Source organism: Fonsecaea nubica, assembly GCF_001646965.1.
Source record: "Fonsecaea nubica strain CBS 269.64 chromosome Unknown Scaff40, whole genome shotgun sequence".
NCBI classification, from domain to species: domain Eukaryota; kingdom Fungi; phylum Ascomycota; class Eurotiomycetes; order Chaetothyriales; family Herpotrichiellaceae; genus Fonsecaea; species Fonsecaea nubica.
This window is the reverse complement of record NW_019173713.1, coordinates 246,878-263,569: the sequence shown is the minus strand read 5'-3', so window position 1 is coordinate 263,569 and position 16,692 is coordinate 246,878. Positions and strand designations below refer to the sequence as shown.

The 16,692-nt window shown below is 53.7% G+C and overlaps 5 protein-coding genes across 5 annotated transcripts; 1 reads left to right on the top strand and 4 right to left on the bottom strand.

Annotated features, from left to right (window-relative positions):
- Window positions 1-187: 187 nt before the first annotated feature.
- Window positions 188-1,261, bottom strand: AYO20_06430 (hypothetical protein; the record flags this gene model as incomplete). The annotated part of the gene is made up of 1 exon (XM_022644721.1): window positions 188-1,261. The coding sequence occupies one exon, from the start codon at window positions 1,259-1,261 to the stop codon at window positions 188-190; it is 1,074 nt and encodes a 357-aa protein (XP_022499389.1).
- A 442-nt stretch (window positions 1,262-1,703) lies between these two features.
- On the bottom strand, window positions 1,704-3,044 carry AYO20_06429 (hypothetical protein; the record flags this gene model as incomplete). The annotated part of the gene is made up of 1 exon (XM_022644720.1): window positions 1,704-3,044. One exon carries the CDS (start codon window positions 3,042-3,044, stop codon window positions 1,704-1,706), a length of 1,341 nt encoding a protein of 446 aa, XP_022499388.1.
- Window positions 3,045-3,691: 647 nt separating this feature from the next.
- Window positions 3,692-6,673, bottom strand: AYO20_06428 (hypothetical protein; the record flags this gene model as incomplete). Its single annotated transcript, XM_022644719.1, has 1 exon — window positions 3,692-6,673. One exon carries the CDS (start codon window positions 6,671-6,673, stop codon window positions 3,692-3,694), a length of 2,982 nt encoding a protein of 993 aa, XP_022499387.1.
- A 943-nt stretch (window positions 6,674-7,616) lies between these two features.
- AYO20_06427 (hypothetical protein) lies at window positions 7,617-13,755 on the bottom strand (the record flags this gene model as incomplete). Its single annotated transcript, XM_022644718.1, has 2 exons — window positions 7,617-7,888; window positions 8,058-13,755. The coding sequence occupies 2 exons, from the start codon at window positions 13,753-13,755 to the stop codon at window positions 7,617-7,619; spliced, it is 5,970 nt and encodes a 1,989-aa protein (XP_022499386.1).
- Window positions 13,756-15,225: 1,470 nt separating this feature from the next.
- AYO20_06426 (deoxyhypusine synthase) lies at window positions 15,226-16,408 on the top strand (the record flags this gene model as incomplete). Its single annotated transcript, XM_022644717.1, has 4 exons — window positions 15,226-15,435; window positions 15,491-16,245; window positions 16,303-16,330; window positions 16,391-16,408. The coding sequence occupies 4 exons, from the start codon at window positions 15,226-15,228 to the stop codon at window positions 16,406-16,408; spliced, it is 1,011 nt and encodes a 336-aa protein (XP_022499385.1).
- Between the last annotated feature and the right edge of the window lie 284 nt (window positions 16,409-16,692).

Genomic DNA, 16,692 nt, shown 5'->3' with positions numbered 1-16,692 from the left:
GAACTCCTCTAGCCTACCCTTCTAGGGCCAGAGACAGAGACAGAGACAGAGACAGGGACAGGGACAGGAAAGAGACAATCCAAATCCAAATCACCTAGAAGAAGCCCCCGTTCATTCATTCACTCATTCTACTTGCACGCAGCAACTCTACCTACAGTACCCAGGTACCCAGGCACCGAGGCAGTTTCTACCAAGAAAACTTCTCCCCCGTCACCTCCTCACTCCACTTCCACAACCTTTCCGCAATGTCCTTTTTGACCGCGTACCCGGGCGCCTTGAGGACCTGGCAATTACCGAGAAAGGCGCCGGCGCCGTCCTCTTCACTGGGCAAGCCTAGCTTGTCGTCCAGCGCGGCGACCAAGGTCGTGGCACACCCCTGCTGGTGGGTCTTCCAGACGAGGCCCCTCTCGGCGGCGGCGGCGAGCATGGTGTCGCGCACGACCGGGTCGGTGTAGCGGATGAGTTCGGTCTGGATTTCGCCCGGGTTGACGGCGAGGCTGAGGACGCCGTGTTTCTCAAAGAGTCGCTGGTTCAGGCCGACGCTGAACAGCACCGCGGCCGTCTTGCTCGCCCCGTACGCCGCCGTGGGGATGTACGCCATGGTGTCGTCGACGACGAGGTTGTGCGCCTGCATGATGGCGAGGTTGGGCTTCTCCGCGTCCGGCAGCTCGCGCACCGGCCGCTCGTAGCCCATGTCGCTCAGCGGCACGGCCGCCACGTACACGCCCATGCTGGCCAGGTTGACGATCCGCACGGCCCCCTTTTTTCCGGAGGCGGCGGCGAGGATCTTGGGCATGATCAGGTTCGTCAGCAGGAAGTGGCCCACGTGGTTCGTCGCCATGGTGAGTTCCACACCGTCCTCGGTGATGGTCCGCTCGGGGATGTTCATGATCCCGGCGTTGTTAATGACGATGTCGATCGCCGGCACGTCCGTCCACGCCTGCACCTCGGCCGCCGCCTTGCGCACCGACTTTTGCGACGAAAGGTCGACCTGCAGGCTGCGGTACTCGACATCTGGGTAAGCCGTGTTCAAGTCGTCGATGCATTCTTGGAGTTTGGCCATAGAGCGGCCCGCGAGGATCAGAAGTCGTGGGGACTGCGACGCAAACGACTCGGCCGTGGTGTAGCCGATGCCTTTTCTGTTGACGCCCGTGATCAGGATCGTGCGGTCCTTGATGCTTCCAGAGAAAGCGGCGGCCACAGTGAGGCCATCTGTGGTGGCGCCAAAGTCAGGATGGGTGGTTGCAGTAGGAGTTGTCATGGTAGACAAGATACGATACTTGATGGCTCTGGACAGAGATGGAGAGCAAAGCAGAAGGAGATTCACTTGTTAGATCGAAAGCACAGAAGATGGAAGATGGAAGACAGGACAAAGTCTGGGATGTGAAGAGGAATTGTGCTCTTTATATAGCATTTCCTGGTGGATTGTCCCGGGGTATTCTGCTTCCTGACCACCCCTCTAATAGCCATGTGATTGATCCGTGTCGCTCCAAATCGCAGGCTTCATACCGTTGTGTCCACTGATAGAGAGACTAATAGTATACCGAGACGTATATCAGGCAAACAGAAGAGGCGTTAAAACATGCAAGGCTCCACCAGGTGTTACTCGATGTTCACCCCACAACGTCGTTGCCGATTCGTGAGTTCGGATTGTTGACCGCATGATTGGCTCGCGACTTCAAAGTCACACAACGCAAAGATCCTCATGCGTCGCTTTCCGGACTGTCTTCTCCATGATCACCCTCACCATCATCAACCTCTGACTCACTGTCATCACCGTCTTCTTCTTCTTCTTCTTCTTCTTGCCCAGGATTTCTTTCAAAAGGGTCAAATTCCTCCGCTGCCATGTTCTCATCGCCCCATAGCTCCCACTGCTTTATCAACATAGCGGGAAGCTTTGCCACACGCGGCTTTAGTTGTTGCCGGGTCGTGATAATGATTTCACTTGCTTGGAGGTAGACTTTGCGGAATCGTTGCCAGAGATCGGGATCGCGACGAGGGTGTGGGAAGTAAGGGTCGTTTCCGGTAACGGCGACAAGGTACTTCTGGACTATATCTGACGACGGGTTCTTCGAGTGCAGGTCAACTGCGGAACATTTGTCAAAATCTAACATCCACATTTGGGTTTCTCGTCGGCTGAAGTTGTCCATAGACGATACCGGACGCTTGAAAATCGTAGGATACGGGCGCTGCGCAGCAAATGGATTCACTGTCGAGCTGCCAATGACGAATTCGGTGTCTTGTGCGTCAATTTGGGCTTGCCAGTGTAGAATAGCGAGTCCCATGGCCATCTCTTCCGCATATGCGTTGACGTTGAGACCTATCATCTTTGCTTGATCCAGGTAGAGAGGGAAATTTCGAAGCGAGTCCGTTGGGCCGTAGAGAGTGGCATCCGGCTTGTTCTCACCGAAGTAGACGCGGATGAGACAGTCTTTGTTAGGAGGGTGGATGTGGACATCGTGCTGCACCTGCTTGTCGTCCTGGTAGAACTGGCGGATGAGGGCTTCACGCGTAAGGGAAGGTACTGGCAAGATGCGATCGAGGTAGAATACTGCGGCTGTAGTCTGGTCTTCCTTGGGGAACCTTGAAATGCTCGCAGTCCAGAATTCGTGGGCCTCAGGCCCGTGGAAATGCCGTGCTCGAGGCACTCGCGGTGTGCGACGTCCAGGGAAGTTTTCTGCTAGCAAGCGAGCCCAGGAAAGGTAGCTATTGTAGGCACAGTTCGTCAAGCAGAAGTCAGTCCAGATCGAGTCGGCATTGGCGCCTTTCTTGATAGCTTGCGTGGTTCCTGGAATCTCGAATACACTACCGCAGCTGCCTCGCCCAATATCTCGCAGATCGGGGCGGTTATCGAATCTGCCTGCGTTCATCCACTCCGCCGAGCTTGAGGCGGTTGACTGTACTGAACCAACTGATAGTGTTCGCTTGAGAATATCCGTAGCAACCTGTTTGTCGAGTAGTTGTTTTAGGACAAGCGACCGAGTAAGACCCTCAGAAAGCGTCGTCGAAGTACTCTCTTCAGAGATATCCTTATTTTGAGACATGATATTCGAATCCAAGTCGAAAGTGAGATGAAAGTGAAGGAGAGATAAAGGGTTCTAGAAGGGTTAATGGAACGGTGCGGACCTTCCTTTACAACTTCTACGAAATAGTAACAAGGCCCTCTTGTGACTCACGAGGCCGTCGTAGGCACTGGCTACCCATGACTTTAGTCTAACAGCGAACTCTGGTTCCGCATCAGATATTTGAAACGATTCAGTAGCTGGGACTCGCCATTTGCTCTTCCTTGTGGCCAGATGATGGGCTGGAGGACCTTCCCGACAAGAGCATGTTTAGTGGTTCAGTTGTACTGGGCGTCTTCTCTCACCCCAACGTAACGGAAAGGAGGTCCTCCTATGAAACCTTTAGGGCTGTGTATCATTGGGAAGGATTCCCTTCATTTTCTTATTTTGATAGGTTAGCTCCATCATGATGGTAATCACCGGGCTCTCATCCATATGGCGCTGATTTTGGGACCATCAGAGAAACCCTTCACAATGCACACCTGAGGCGCGAATGGTCAACTTTTCATTATTCCGTATCTCGTCAAATTCGGTATCTCAAACGCTGTCTCAAACCGAAGAAATAACCATGTGCCTTCCCTACGACTCTTGAAGTCTGGTCGAATGGTCGCTGAAAACCTCACTCCAACCTACATAACAATGCAATCTCGATCCTGTCCATGCCGTCCTCTTCCAGAAGGCCCTGACACTCCCTGTGGTGGCTGTAACCTTTGCGGCGAGTTAGTGTAATACTGAGACATCTCATTATATGCACTCGTCCGGCGTCTTGGTTCCCTCCTGCCCGCATTGGGTCCTGGTGGATGGGAAGGAGTGTCAACCATCCCTGACGCTGAGTGGGTGCTGATGTTACTGATGGTCCCGGTCAGTTGCGTGTTAGAGTTCATGGGAGACGGTTCTGAAGAGGGATGCAATGGGCTGCCAAGTGGTGGAATGTATGGTCTGCCTTTAGCTGCTTCCTCGTATGCGGGGGGTGCATCTTCAGCCAAGGCATCCGATGGACGATTGACGCCTGGATTAGGTGCGCGCGAGACGCGAGGTGGAATCGGGGGCCGTACTTCGGGTGGCGGCTGTGTGGAGCGAAGAGGTATCGGAATGTTCCCTGTCTGTGATCTTCGTGGTTGCGTGCTGGAGGAACCCGTGTTGCTCCCATGTCGTCTATTTCGATCCGCACGTTGTCGCTGCTCCTCCTCTTCTTGCAATTGTAGTGCCATGGCAAAGTCGGCGTCGTGTTGTTCTTGTTGTTCTTGCGGAGACAGAGGTGTAGCCGCAGGCACATTGCTGACGCTTAAGAGCTGTGACGACCGTCGCGCAGCTGGATGCGTTGACGACTCGTCTCCACCGTCATGGTGACTGACGGGCATGAAATCACCCGAGAAAAATTCGTTGTGTTTGCCGCTGATGTCAACGAGACTTTCCCAAATGATTTCGTCCCGGTCCGCGTAACCGGCATCTGTGATCAGAGTGAAAATTTGACCACTTTCAGGGTGCTTGTAGATCGTGCTAAAGTGGTCATTGCGGAACATGATGGCAAAGGAGCCTGATGGGATCGAATCTTGAACAGCTTCGAGGCCAGAAGGAGTCAGCTGGGTGGGATATGTCTTGAGGAAGTTTTTGATGGCGTTGATGTCCTCCCACATGTTTTGCTCAGTGGTCGTTAATCCCTGGGTCGTGAGTTTGTATTCCAATTCCTCCTCCCCAAACTGGAGCGCTTGAGCATCTTCGTATGTCTGCGCAGATCGTGCAAACGCCTTTGCGGCTTCGGACCCCGGGTCAGGAAGCCAGCCATGTACCAAGGGAACTTGGAAAGCCCCGTAGAGTTTCATGTCTGGCGTGGCCTCAAACGTCCCTAGCTTTTGTTTCGCACGTTCCCGTTGCGGCATATTCAGCAAAGAGTCATCCGCATCCATCAGATTGGGCGCCGGTTGTGAAGGCGGTACGAATCTGGGATTGGCGTTCATACCTGTTCGCAAGCGCATCAAGAAATGGTTCAGTTCATCCACGTCGGGCATGACTTCTCCCACAGCGTCAAACCCTCGCGACAAGAGTTCGTCCATCAACGTTTCAATAATGAGGCCAAGCGACACTTGTTCACGTGTCCGAAGAGCTTCATCGAGTGCCGCCTGAGACTCCTGTTTCGCTCCTAAGATCAAAGCATTCACCAACGCCAAAAGAGGACACGGGCCATTTTTATTCTGGGTTAACATCGAAGATCTTCTCAGTTTCCGAGAGCCGTGATCGAACCAACTAAAATGTTTGATTTGGTATGTTTCGTTCCTTTGCTCTATCATTTTGGCGACATCTTCATCCGAGGGAATAGTTGTGCGTATTGTCGGTCGGAGTGGTTTGGGTGGAGGTGGTCCTTCGGGCGGGTCGTAGTACTCGGTCTCTGCACGATGTGCCGGTCTGAGAGGCAGGGGAGGCCGGGACTCATCGTCTTCTAGCAATGAGGGTTCATCATTTGTTGGAACGCCTGCCTGAGCAGCATTGGGGAGTGTTTCTAGTTCATCCTTGAGGGATACAACTCCGCTCTGCTGTCCACGGTCCAAAAGGTCGCTATTATAATTTGATACTTGTTTTTGAGAAGGAGAGAACGGAATCGGAGACGGAGTGGGAGGTACAAGGTTGACATTCGAGGCCCAAGGGTTTTGGTTCTCGACTGAGTCATGTTGAGGAGACACTGGTATGAGTGGTGGCTGTTCACTGAACGGTGATCGAGGTTCTATCGGTGGAGGTGGTGGAGGAGCTTGCGGCATGGGAGGCTGTCCCGTCTGATGCCTAATTCCCCATGAGTCTGCTGGTGTCTGCGTGTCCTGCTTGATATTATAGGTTGGGCCCGATATCGTGCCACTACCAACACTGAAGCCTTGGAAACGGTCAACAGGGGCCGCAGCATGCCCTCGATCCATCTCTTTGCCCTTCACCGCTGCTTCAGGCACATCCTGGTCTCCATTAGAGAGTTCGATCCGCTCGTCTCCTGAAGCATTATCCGAAGGGCGTCTAAAGGGATTATTCGAGGCGAAAGCCGACATAGTGGGTATATCGGGTCTTGATTGTGCAGGCGACGGACCCCAACCCACGGGTTTCCTCTTGATCCCAGTAGACTGCTCAGGCGGCTCTACATCGACCCATGGCTCCGCATGCAAATCGTTATCCGGAAGCGCAATTTGTCCCCTCTTTGGGCTCTTCCCTCGACCACCTTCTCCTTCGTCCGAATCTTCCCAGAAGTCTTTGGAGCGTTGACTGTCCAATGATGATCTGGGCGTATCTTCCTGCGAGCGACCTGCTCGTAGAATCTGGGGGATATTCGAGAGAGCATGAGTCTGGGGGTTGCTAACAAGCCCGGGAGATGAGCGAGGTTGACCTGGTCTGAGAACATCAGGCAGCGGTCGATCGGGCTTCTGGTCTTTCGTGCGCAGATCAGACCAAGGATTCTCTGCGTCTTCAAAACTGGGAGATTCTGCGACAATCGGATTCCTTCGTGAGGACGAGGGTAGGGAAGGGAGATCGGTCGAGTCCGGTACCAGATTGGCTTGTGGCTCTGGGTAATAACTCGACGAAGGAGGCTGAGGTGGGGGACTGGCGGGATACGGAAGAGATGTTTTACGTGTCATTATGATCTTTTGAGCGCTGGCTTCGAACAGCCCCGTGCTTGACAGAAAATCAATGATCCTGGAATCGTGGTTGCCTAAGGTTCACATGGCCCAAGTAGCCGCGGCAGGTCGAGAGCGAAACAGAGTGAGAGAAAGCGGTGCCGCATCAGAGCCGGTGAAACGACTGTGATCAGACCACGGAGCGTCCGGCGGAGGATGAGGGAGCTTTTTATATCGTCAAGTTCATTTGGAGGTGCATCGAGCGTTGAAGAACGACTTTAACAAGCGAAAGACCGCGTAAGCCTTGTAGGAAAAGGCGAGACTCAGGCGCGAAGCATCGACTTGGGGAGGAATCTCTCGCTGATCACCGTTTTGGGTGTCAGTGGGAAACGTTGGCTCTTTGGCTCTTCTGAAGGGGGTGACGTATTCGGACCTCTGTGCATCAAAAGTTGTGGCGGTGCAGGTCATCATCCTTCATCTACCGCCGCCACATTTATTCAGATACAAATTCCAGGCAACAACCAATCTTCGGCTTATTGTCCCTTGAACAGGGTAGGTGCTAATCTCCTTTCATCTGTCCTATACACAGCACACTTGGATCGAGTACAAGGTCTCCATCCCCCCTAAAACCGAACCCTGACTGCGAAACTAGAAGCGTGACACTGGTTGAAATCCTCTCCCATGGCCAAATCGAGAAAAGAACATACCTCACTGATCCCCACTCCTTCCTGTTCGCAGAGACTCGTGACAATGGATTCTAGTCCTACAGCTATCCCAACCCACTCATACATGTACACAGCATAGAAAAAGAAGAGCCAAGAAGACATAAAGAAACACAAAATCTTCTCCAATGCGAAGTAAAAGTCCTTTGGCAGCGCGTACATTTCATCCGCAGACACAGCTCACTGAGGTCTGTAAGTCAACACTCTTCACCTCCTCTCGTCGCGTCTCGCTTCTCCTTGGCTCATTGCTCGAAAGTGCCCCGACTGGCCCGGGTGGAGGATCGGCGCTTGAGGGTGAGGATGGTGTAGATGAGGCGGTGGTTGGCTTGACCCTTGAGGTTGTAAGTGTGGAAGCGATCCCCCTTGGTGTTGATGTTGATGTTGATGTTGGTGTTGTTGCTGGTGTTGGTGCTGATGTTGATGCTGATGTTGATGTTGGTGTTGGTGTAGCTGGTGTGAATGTGGATGCGGATGATGAAGAGGATGAGGCGTTCCCATTTGCCCGGGACCACGACTAGGGCCCGGAAACGGTGAATGAGAATGAGTGTGAGCACCACCGTGTGTGTGTGGAGGCGTAAAGGTCCGTGAAATGTCGCGTTGAGCAAATGTCATATGGCCTTGATTGGTCGCTGCAGCCATCTGGTTTGGACGGGGAACCGGAGGGGTGGCATGGTGCTCCATACTGTACATCTCCCGGCGTATCTGTTGTTGTTGCTGTTGCTGCTGTTGCTGCTGTGAAGGTGGTGGTGGTGGTGGTGGTGGTGGTGGTTGTTGCTGCTCCCGCTCCCGTTCCCGTTCGCGCTCTAATTCTCGATGACGTTGTATTTGTCTTTCATGTTCACGTTGCTGCTCCTGTTGCTTCTGCTGGTTTTGTTGAGCCATGTGTTGTTGGATAGTCAGTCGAGTCTGAAATGGAACTTCAAGAGACGACTGAGGTCGGTGGTGAAGACTCGAGACAGGAGTTGAGCTCGCCGAGTGAGAATGATTTTGCTGAATCGTCGGGTGACCGAGGGACGAAGATTGACTTGTTGACTGCGAAGCAGAATATCCTGCCGAGGCAACCCGTGAATGATGCGACGAGGTCGAGGCTGAGCGAAGTTGCGGCACAGCCTGCGTCGGTTGTTGAGGTGGAGGAGAGGGTACATGTGGAATCTGGCTGATCTGGCCTAGTAGCGTCCTTCGGTGATCAATTCCAGCTCGTTCTGGTGCTCGAGGGGTATCCACGCGCAAAGAGTGGAGCGATGGAATACTACTCTGCTGTGAAGTCGGTGGAATCACGGAATAAGGACTCGGTGCAGGTGAGTGATGGTGACTTCGTTGGTCGCTGGGAGCTCCCTGCTGGCGTGGATCAAAACGGTCCATCCATGCGTCGTTACTGGGGCCAGTGACAGGAGCGGGAGAATATACGCTGGGATAATCAGTCGATGATTGCTGCCCGCTGCCTGCAGAGAGCACGTTACTGCCACCGGGACCATATGAGCCTCTCGATGCTCTATTCAGGAGTGAGTCTTCAGGGTGGTGCTGACTTCGAGGCTGCTGCAAGAGGGTCTGACCTGGAGGAAGAGCAGTTATCTGTGGAGAAAGAATGGATGCTCGTTTCGGTGCCTCCAAAGACGGCCGCTTAGGCGGTGGATCTGGTGGATCGTCGTTGAGAAGGCCGAACACATTCGAGCGTTTGGCTGGGGGTTTCGGAGTGTCTGCAGGAGGCGGCGGAGCAGCAGGATGAGATATCTCAGCTCGTGGCGGTTGAGAAGTATGTATTTGGATCGGTGTCAGTGCTGGGGACTCTGTCGGGCCGGTCCGGTACAGTGCATGTTGATTGTCTATACGACGTAAAGAAGCCATGTCCTGAGGCGTCTCTAAAGGCGGGTGGCTCGGAGTTGTCGAGCTGCTGTTGCGGCTATGGCTGGGATGCAGGGCATTTGGCTGGGTATACTTTTCAACATGGGCTTGAACTTGAACGGGAGCAGCTGGTGGAGCCTGGGATCGCTGCTGCACAGGTATGAGAGGCTCTCGCAGCCCTAGAAGGCTAGGGCCGTTTGTGGGTATTGATGGTTGTTGACCTAATTCAGGACGCGGCATATCTGGAAGTCTCTGTGTGAGTATTTGAGGTGACTGCTCCTGAAGTGGTGCCCTGAGAGTTTGACGGGACGGCTGGAAGCCAACATCGTCCTGAAAAACGCCAGCTTTGGGACCGTGCAATGGCTTATGGCTGAAGAGAGCTGGACGACCATCTAATTTTGGAAGCTCCTCGGTCTTTGTTGGAAGGTGAGTAGGCAAAGAGGTTTCACGAATTGCCTCTCGTGCGACTGGGCGTGGTTGAGATGCCATGTCTCCGGAGACTGTCCTATCGAGCATACTTCTTGGAAAGTCTTCAACAACGCTCGGTTTGACTGCTGAGACTGCAAGCTCACCATCCATGATGGTCTGTTCACCCTGGGTAGTTGGACGACTGAGGGGGCCTAACGCTGTGTCATATCGACGTTTTGGAGTTACAATAGGACTCGGAGGCGGAATGGCGACTTTCCCAGCTACGCGCATCTGCTCTCCCATCAGAGCAAGCTTTTCGAGCTCACCCTTGCCATCATTGATTTGCCGACCGTAATAATTCTTAATCTGTATCTTATTAGCCACCGAGGGTGACCCAAGTGGCGGCGGACTCACCATTATCGGGCTCTTAGTCTTCATGAAGTCGGCAATTGCTGCGAAGTCTCGACCATAGTATGAAAGAAGTTCTGGGAACTTATTCTGTTCGGGAACTGACCAATAACTGGTATGTTGTGATGCCGCGGCCGACGATGAAGCTGTCAGAGGACCGGCGGGGACATCGCAGAGAGGATAATGCTGTAGACCTGCTTCAGCTGCTCGCTGCACTTGCACTGGCGGAACGGAAGGAGGATCGGGCCTGATGGGCACATTTTCGGCACGAACAAGCGTTCGCCCTCTTTCAGCCTTGGTAGAAGTCGCAGCTTTGCTCGGCGAGGCTTCAGCAGGGGCCAGTGGTAGAACTTGTTGTTGTTGCTCCGCCTGTATTTGTGCCTTGGTCCTCCGCACCTTCGTGGCAGTCCCAGTCTTGCGACCCCTCGAGGTTTTCGCACCCCCATCTGAATTACCGTCTTTCAAAGCCGCTGTAAGCTTCTTCGACTGTGGAACGGGTGTTGAAGAGTCTGCTTCACTCGGAGCATCTCCGAACGTTGGTGCCGCCGCCCGCCTTGGCCTCCCACTGTCTGTGACAGGAACAGGTGTCGCTTCCGCATCGTCACCATTAAGAAGCTCGGACATCAGAGCCGTTGAACGGGGTTTGGTCGCTGCCACTCGCCGACCGCGCTTCCTAGGCTGCGATCGTCTCAAGAGGTCTTTGTAGTGAGCCTTGGCCTTGGTCAAGTAGTAATGGAGTATGCACTCTTGATATGTTCTACCTGGGATGGACTCTGCAATCGTGCCCCATTTCTTCGGAGTTTGACAGTAGGCTTCGATGAAGAGGGATTGTTCCTCGTCTGTAAAATCATCCTCGGGCGGGAGATAGGCAAAAGCGTAGAGCGCCAAGTCATTTGGAACAAGACGATTTCTCTCTTCAAACTGGGATAGTTCTATGTCGGCGGGCTTTAACATTGGCGGAACCACTGCCTCCAGGTCATAGTTGGGCACAGAGCTGGAAGCTGCTTCTCTCTCGCGTCGTTCTTCCTCTTCTTTGAGAGACTGCTGAGACATCAAAATTGCGGCTTGCAGGTCTGCTTCTGTCGTGTTCCGCGCACCTCTCGTACGTTCGTGGGTTAGTGAAGGTGTGACTGACGGCGCCGCTGACGGTGCAGGGGAAGCAGGCGCAGGGCTAGCCTGCAACTCACGGCGTTCTTGCTCGAGTTGCTGGATTTTTTGCTTCCACACAGGATATCGGGCCTTGAACTCTGCGTGCATTTCTTCAAGTTCGGATCTCCAGTCCCAAGCATTACGCTCAAATTCCTGTTGTAAAAGAATCGAAACTGCTTCACGTTCGACTTCATCATCCGATTCTTCAAAGACAACTGGCTCCATAGGTCCTGACTTCAGATATGGTAAATCCTCGATAGGAGGGGTGGGTATCGGGTTCACCGGTGGTTGCTTGAGAGGCCGTCCTTTGGGATATGGTGGTTCTATTGCCAATATTTCCTCCTTAGACTCAGTCTCCTCGGGGGCTTGCTGTGGAGATGGTAACCCAGTTGGAATAGTAACAACAACAGGTGCCTCCTCTTTTGTAACTTCCACCGGTGTGGTCCCGCGTTTGGCCACGGGATCTTGAGATATCATATGGAGAAATTGCAGCTTCACCAGGAGGGCTACTACCACCGTATCCTGTAGCAGAGACGGTGGTTTCTTTGTCGCGAGTAGTTCCATTTCCCGTTTGTGCCTCTCTTCAGATTCAACATAGTACTCTTCGTCAAAGGAGTCGTCTCCAGCTTCGTCGTCGTCGTCCTCACTGGAAGCGGGAACCGACATTATCACATCTTCTTGATGGTGTATCTCGTTGGCTGCTCCCCTGGCAGGTAAGAGGGTCATTTTGACGTCTTGAATTTTAGGGCTTGTTGCAATCAAGGCCCTGGGTCCCGATGGCGCATTTGGAGGGGAGTTTGCAGATGGATGGGCCCCTCGGGTCTTGTCCGGGTGTGAAGGGACCACGCTCTGCTGTCGTGGTCCCGTTGGTATAGGACCTCTGTCCCGAGTTTCAAGTGGGAATGGTTTGTTCATCGCGTTCATGATGGATGGCTTTGGCTTGTAATCTGGAGAGACCCATATCTTCGAGGCTGTCCCTGAGCCTGTTCTTGTTCCTTCACGGTCGAGACGAGGGCCCGTGGGAATGGCTGGGGGTCGATTGTCAAGCCCGGAAGGTTTTGAAGGTTCCCTTGGTGCCACAGGAGGTCCCGAACCAGCCGGCTCACTTGACGAAAGTCTGTGTTTGTAGGGAGTCGTATTGCCTATTCGCGGACCAGACGGGACATTTGGAGGCATAGCACGGTCAGCAGCTGGGACGGCAGGGGGTTTAGGTTCGGCGGGCAGCTCGTCTTTCTTTGCGCTACCTTCCATGGACATGTTACTTGCGCTTGTCGTTACACCTGGCCGGGCCTGGCGCGACACAGGCTCAGTGCGTGCCCAGGTCTCTTGGTGCTGAGGCGTTTTTACAGACTGGCCAAGACTTGCTGTGGGAGCTGTTCTGCCAGCTTTTGGCCCACTAGGCGGTTGAAAAGTAGCTGGAGAAGGTGCTCCTTGCTCCGTCTTGGCAGTTTGCGGCCTAGGTATGGTTGGCTTTTCTGTTGCGGGAGTGGTGACGGATGGTAAGGACGGTGGGGGACCATAGTCAAGGCCGATCGGGGTTGGAGGTTGTTGTGGAAGCTGGGGTGGTTCACGACGGGAGGTATCCAACCTCGAACTTCCAAAATAATCCGCTCCGTCACCATCACGCCGACTTTCACGGAGCGCACTAATCGGAGTGGCGACAACCGACGGCCGTCTGCCTGCCTCGAAGTCGGGCTTCCCAGGTCGGTCACTGACGGAGGCAGATGGGGTAGTAACAGCAGCGGCCATATTTGCAGTGGATCCTCTGGCCGGGGATTGATCCCTTGGCCACACATCGTGCTCCCGTGGGTCCCGAGGCCTGACTTCGGGCTCTCGACTGCGTTCATAATCGCGACGTTCGTACCTGTCCGGGCGATCAGCATCTCCAGGGGGCGGCCGACCGCGGTCGAACTCGCGATCACGACGGCTTTCTCTCGAACGGCTACGTGGGTGGAATAAATCTCGCTCTCGGTCGCGTTCGCTTACGAAAGAACTCCGGCCTCTGCCCCGGTCCCAATCGCCTCTACCCCTACCGCGGCTAAGCCCGCCACGCCCTGCAGCAGGGTAGTATGACGACGCAGATTCTGTGGGGCGAGCAAAGGTAGAGGGAAGCGATTCCCGCGAGTCCCTCCTGGGTCGGACTGGAGAGGCCGAACGCTCTCTGCCAACATATGGTCGGGTATCTCTCGCTGAAGGAATGGTTCGATCGGTCACTGGGAAATCGCGATCACGCCGAGCCCATTCGGTGCGGTCGTCCTCTCGAGCGCGGTAAGACTGTGGAGGTGGCCGGGTATCTCGTTCGCGGTCCCTTTCACGATCTCTCTCCCAGGTGTCGTTGGGTCGGGGAGCGAATCCTCCACCTCTTCCACGCGCGGTTGGCGCAAATGGAAAACCACCACCACCTCGGAAGTCAGCCTTTGGACCTCGAGGAGGATCTCTTTGCGCCGACAGTAAACCTGGTTCCGCTTGACCCCTGTATGACGAACTTGTAGGCGTGTAGTTTGTGGACGGTCTGCGATCGAACCGAGGTGGAGAGCGATCTCTTGCTGGAGGAGGATATCTTGAAGACGACATAACCCCCCGCAGGCCTTCAAGGTAAGGTGAATGCTATTGGCCCGGAGTCTGATCGCTTGAGGCGGAGCACATCACGTGATCTGAAGGTCCTCTGGATCCCTCGATCTGGGCCAGCCCAAGGTTGGAACTTCCTATCGATGCAGGTGATCGTGGGCACTATGGGTTTGGCGTCCGTTAGCGTGGTTTTTCAAGGGCTGAGATAATCCTGTCTGGACAATGCCTGGGCTTCGTCTTTGCACGCTAGTGTTTCGTTCCTGTTCTGTTTGACTTGAATTTCCCGCTGTCAAAGGAAAGCCCGCCGCCGTAGATGAAAAGCCCAGCCACGCAGTCGCCCACTGACCAGGCGTCTCTGCGGTGTTCCGCACGTTGGGGACCGAGACTACCAAATGGCAATAGAGCGAAGTTAGGGTCCTTTGTCGGCTCCCTGAGGCCAGTTGCGTGAATTAAAATCGAGTTCGTCGTCCGGGTTTTCGCGTCCTCGACACTGTCCGAGTCGATAGAGATACACAAGGACAAGTGCAAGACGAGTGCAAGACAAGTGTAAGATAAAGTGAATTATTGATCGCGCGAGACGTGGGAAAAATGGATTGAACCTCGATTTGCCGAAGAGAACGCAAGGTAGAGTTTTGAAGTTGAAATGGGTGCTGGAAGCCCGTGTGGCAGGGAAATGCGGCGGATTGGCGGTTGTGTAAATCGCGAAGTCGCAGTTAGAGGTTGAGAGTCAATGCGCGATCATGCGGGTTGCGTTGATTGGAGTGGTAGGGATAAAATGAAGTTGATGGGAAAAGATGGAAAAAGACCAGGGAGGAAGAAGGGACGAAAAGAGATGAATGGGTCTGACATGGAAAAGGCGCTTGTGGTGGTGCAGGTAGCGCAGGTGGAGGAAGAGGACAGGGAGGAAAAGACGCTTGGAGCTTGGTGCTTGTTGCTTCTCTGTTGCGGGCGGCACTAGGTACCCAGTGAGTGTGCTAAGGCCACCGCTGGGCTGCCTGCACCTCAAATCTTAGCCGCTGCCGCCGATCCGTTGCCCGTGCGCGTGAAGACGGACATTGCGTCAACCACAAAAATTCTATTACGGGTGAATGTCAGCTCAATTACAGGAGCATTACCCCTCCAATGCCCAGGAGGTACCGTGTCAATACAGGTCTGTTACTGCCCATCTTACACGCCACCCAATCCTGAGAGGAATAACAACGTTCCCCTAAAGAGCTCGTGGGCCCCTAGCAAGCTCGCCATCCGCTATTAGAGCCCCAGATTTAAACATGCTCGTACGAGGACAGGGCCGCCCAGACTCCAACTAAGGCTGGTCAAGTTTGATAGGCTGATATGCTACCACCCACCACATAGCGAATCACGATATGAGAAACATTTTGTACCAGGCAGTTTTTTTTTCCCTTGCGCTGTATAAAGTCATCTCTCCATTCCCACACACCCTTCAGCCACGGGGAATACCCAGTGTCGCAGTCGATTATGGGATCCGCACCACCTGCCAAAGCCACTGATGCTGTTCTGGTAGCGTCGGAGCCTGTTCCCGACGAGACTCAACAGGTCCGAGGTATCGACTGGGCCGCTATACCAGAGGAACAACGGACTATAATATCGAATTTTATCGACCAACTGACTGGGCAAGGTTTCCAATCTAGTTCGATAGGTGATGCCATCCGTATTATTAACGATATGGTCTGTTTCTGATAACTTATCCGTTGAAAAATGAAGGATTTCTGACGGCGCACAGAGATCATGGAGAGATCCCGACTCAGGAGAGAAAGCCACCATTTTCCTAGGGTACACCTCCAATATGATTTCATCAGGCCTGCGTGACACCTTTCGCTATCTTGTCCAGCATCGTCACGTCTCAGCGATTGTCACCACTGCTGGAGGAGTTGAGGAGGACTTCATCAAGTGTTTGGCTCCCACCTACTTGGGCTCCTTTTCCGCTTCTGGCGCTGCCTTACGAGCCAAGGGACTGAATCGCATTGGGAACCTCATTGTCCCCAACAACAACTATTGTGCCTTCGAGGACTGGATCATCCCCATTCTAGACAGGATGCTGGCGGAGCAGGAAGAAGAGTTTGCACGATCCGGAGAACGGTTCATGTGGACTCCCAGCACCATAATCCACCGCCTGGGCAAAGAGATCAATGACGAATCATCGGTATACTACTGGGCATACAAGAATGACATTCCCGTCTTCTGTCCTGCCTTGACAGATGGCAGTCTAGGAGACATGATCTACTTCCACTCTTTCAAAGCCTCCCCACTCCATCTCGGCATCGACATAGCCAAGGACATTCGGAAAATCAATACAATTGCTGTGCGGGCGAAACGAGCGGGCATGATCATCCTTGGAGGGGGAGTTGTCAAGCACCACATCGCTAATGCGTGCCTGATGCGAAACGGCGCCGAAAGTGCGGTCTATGTTAACACGGCACAGGAATTCGATGGGAGTGATGCTGGCGCCCGACCAGACGAAGCAGTGAGTTGGGGCAAGTAAGTCTTCTCCAGTGGTCCGTGTCAGTATCTTGTTTGGAAATTGACCTAGAGCAGAATCAAAGCCGACGGAGACAGTGTCAAGGTATGAAAAGGACAGAGCCCAACTTGATGACCTCAGAAGACTAACATTGTCAACAAATAGGTCTATGTCGAGGCGTGAGTTGTCATTCTTGTTCAAGGCTCTGCCGACAACAATCTAGGCTAACGAAGATTTTCAGTACAATAAGTTTCCCCTTGATCGTGGCTGGGACATTTGCAAAACCAGACCCAAAACCATGACTCGCAGACAGTCAGATGAAATCTCGAACTGTTCTCCGAGACCGCCGGTATCTCGTTACTCACATGGCCTAAGGCAGACAGCCTCCGTGCCTGCTCACGACGAAAACGATGACAGAGTGTGGAGACCACCAGCGTGGTGTGACGGTTGGGGGATCGCCAGACCCG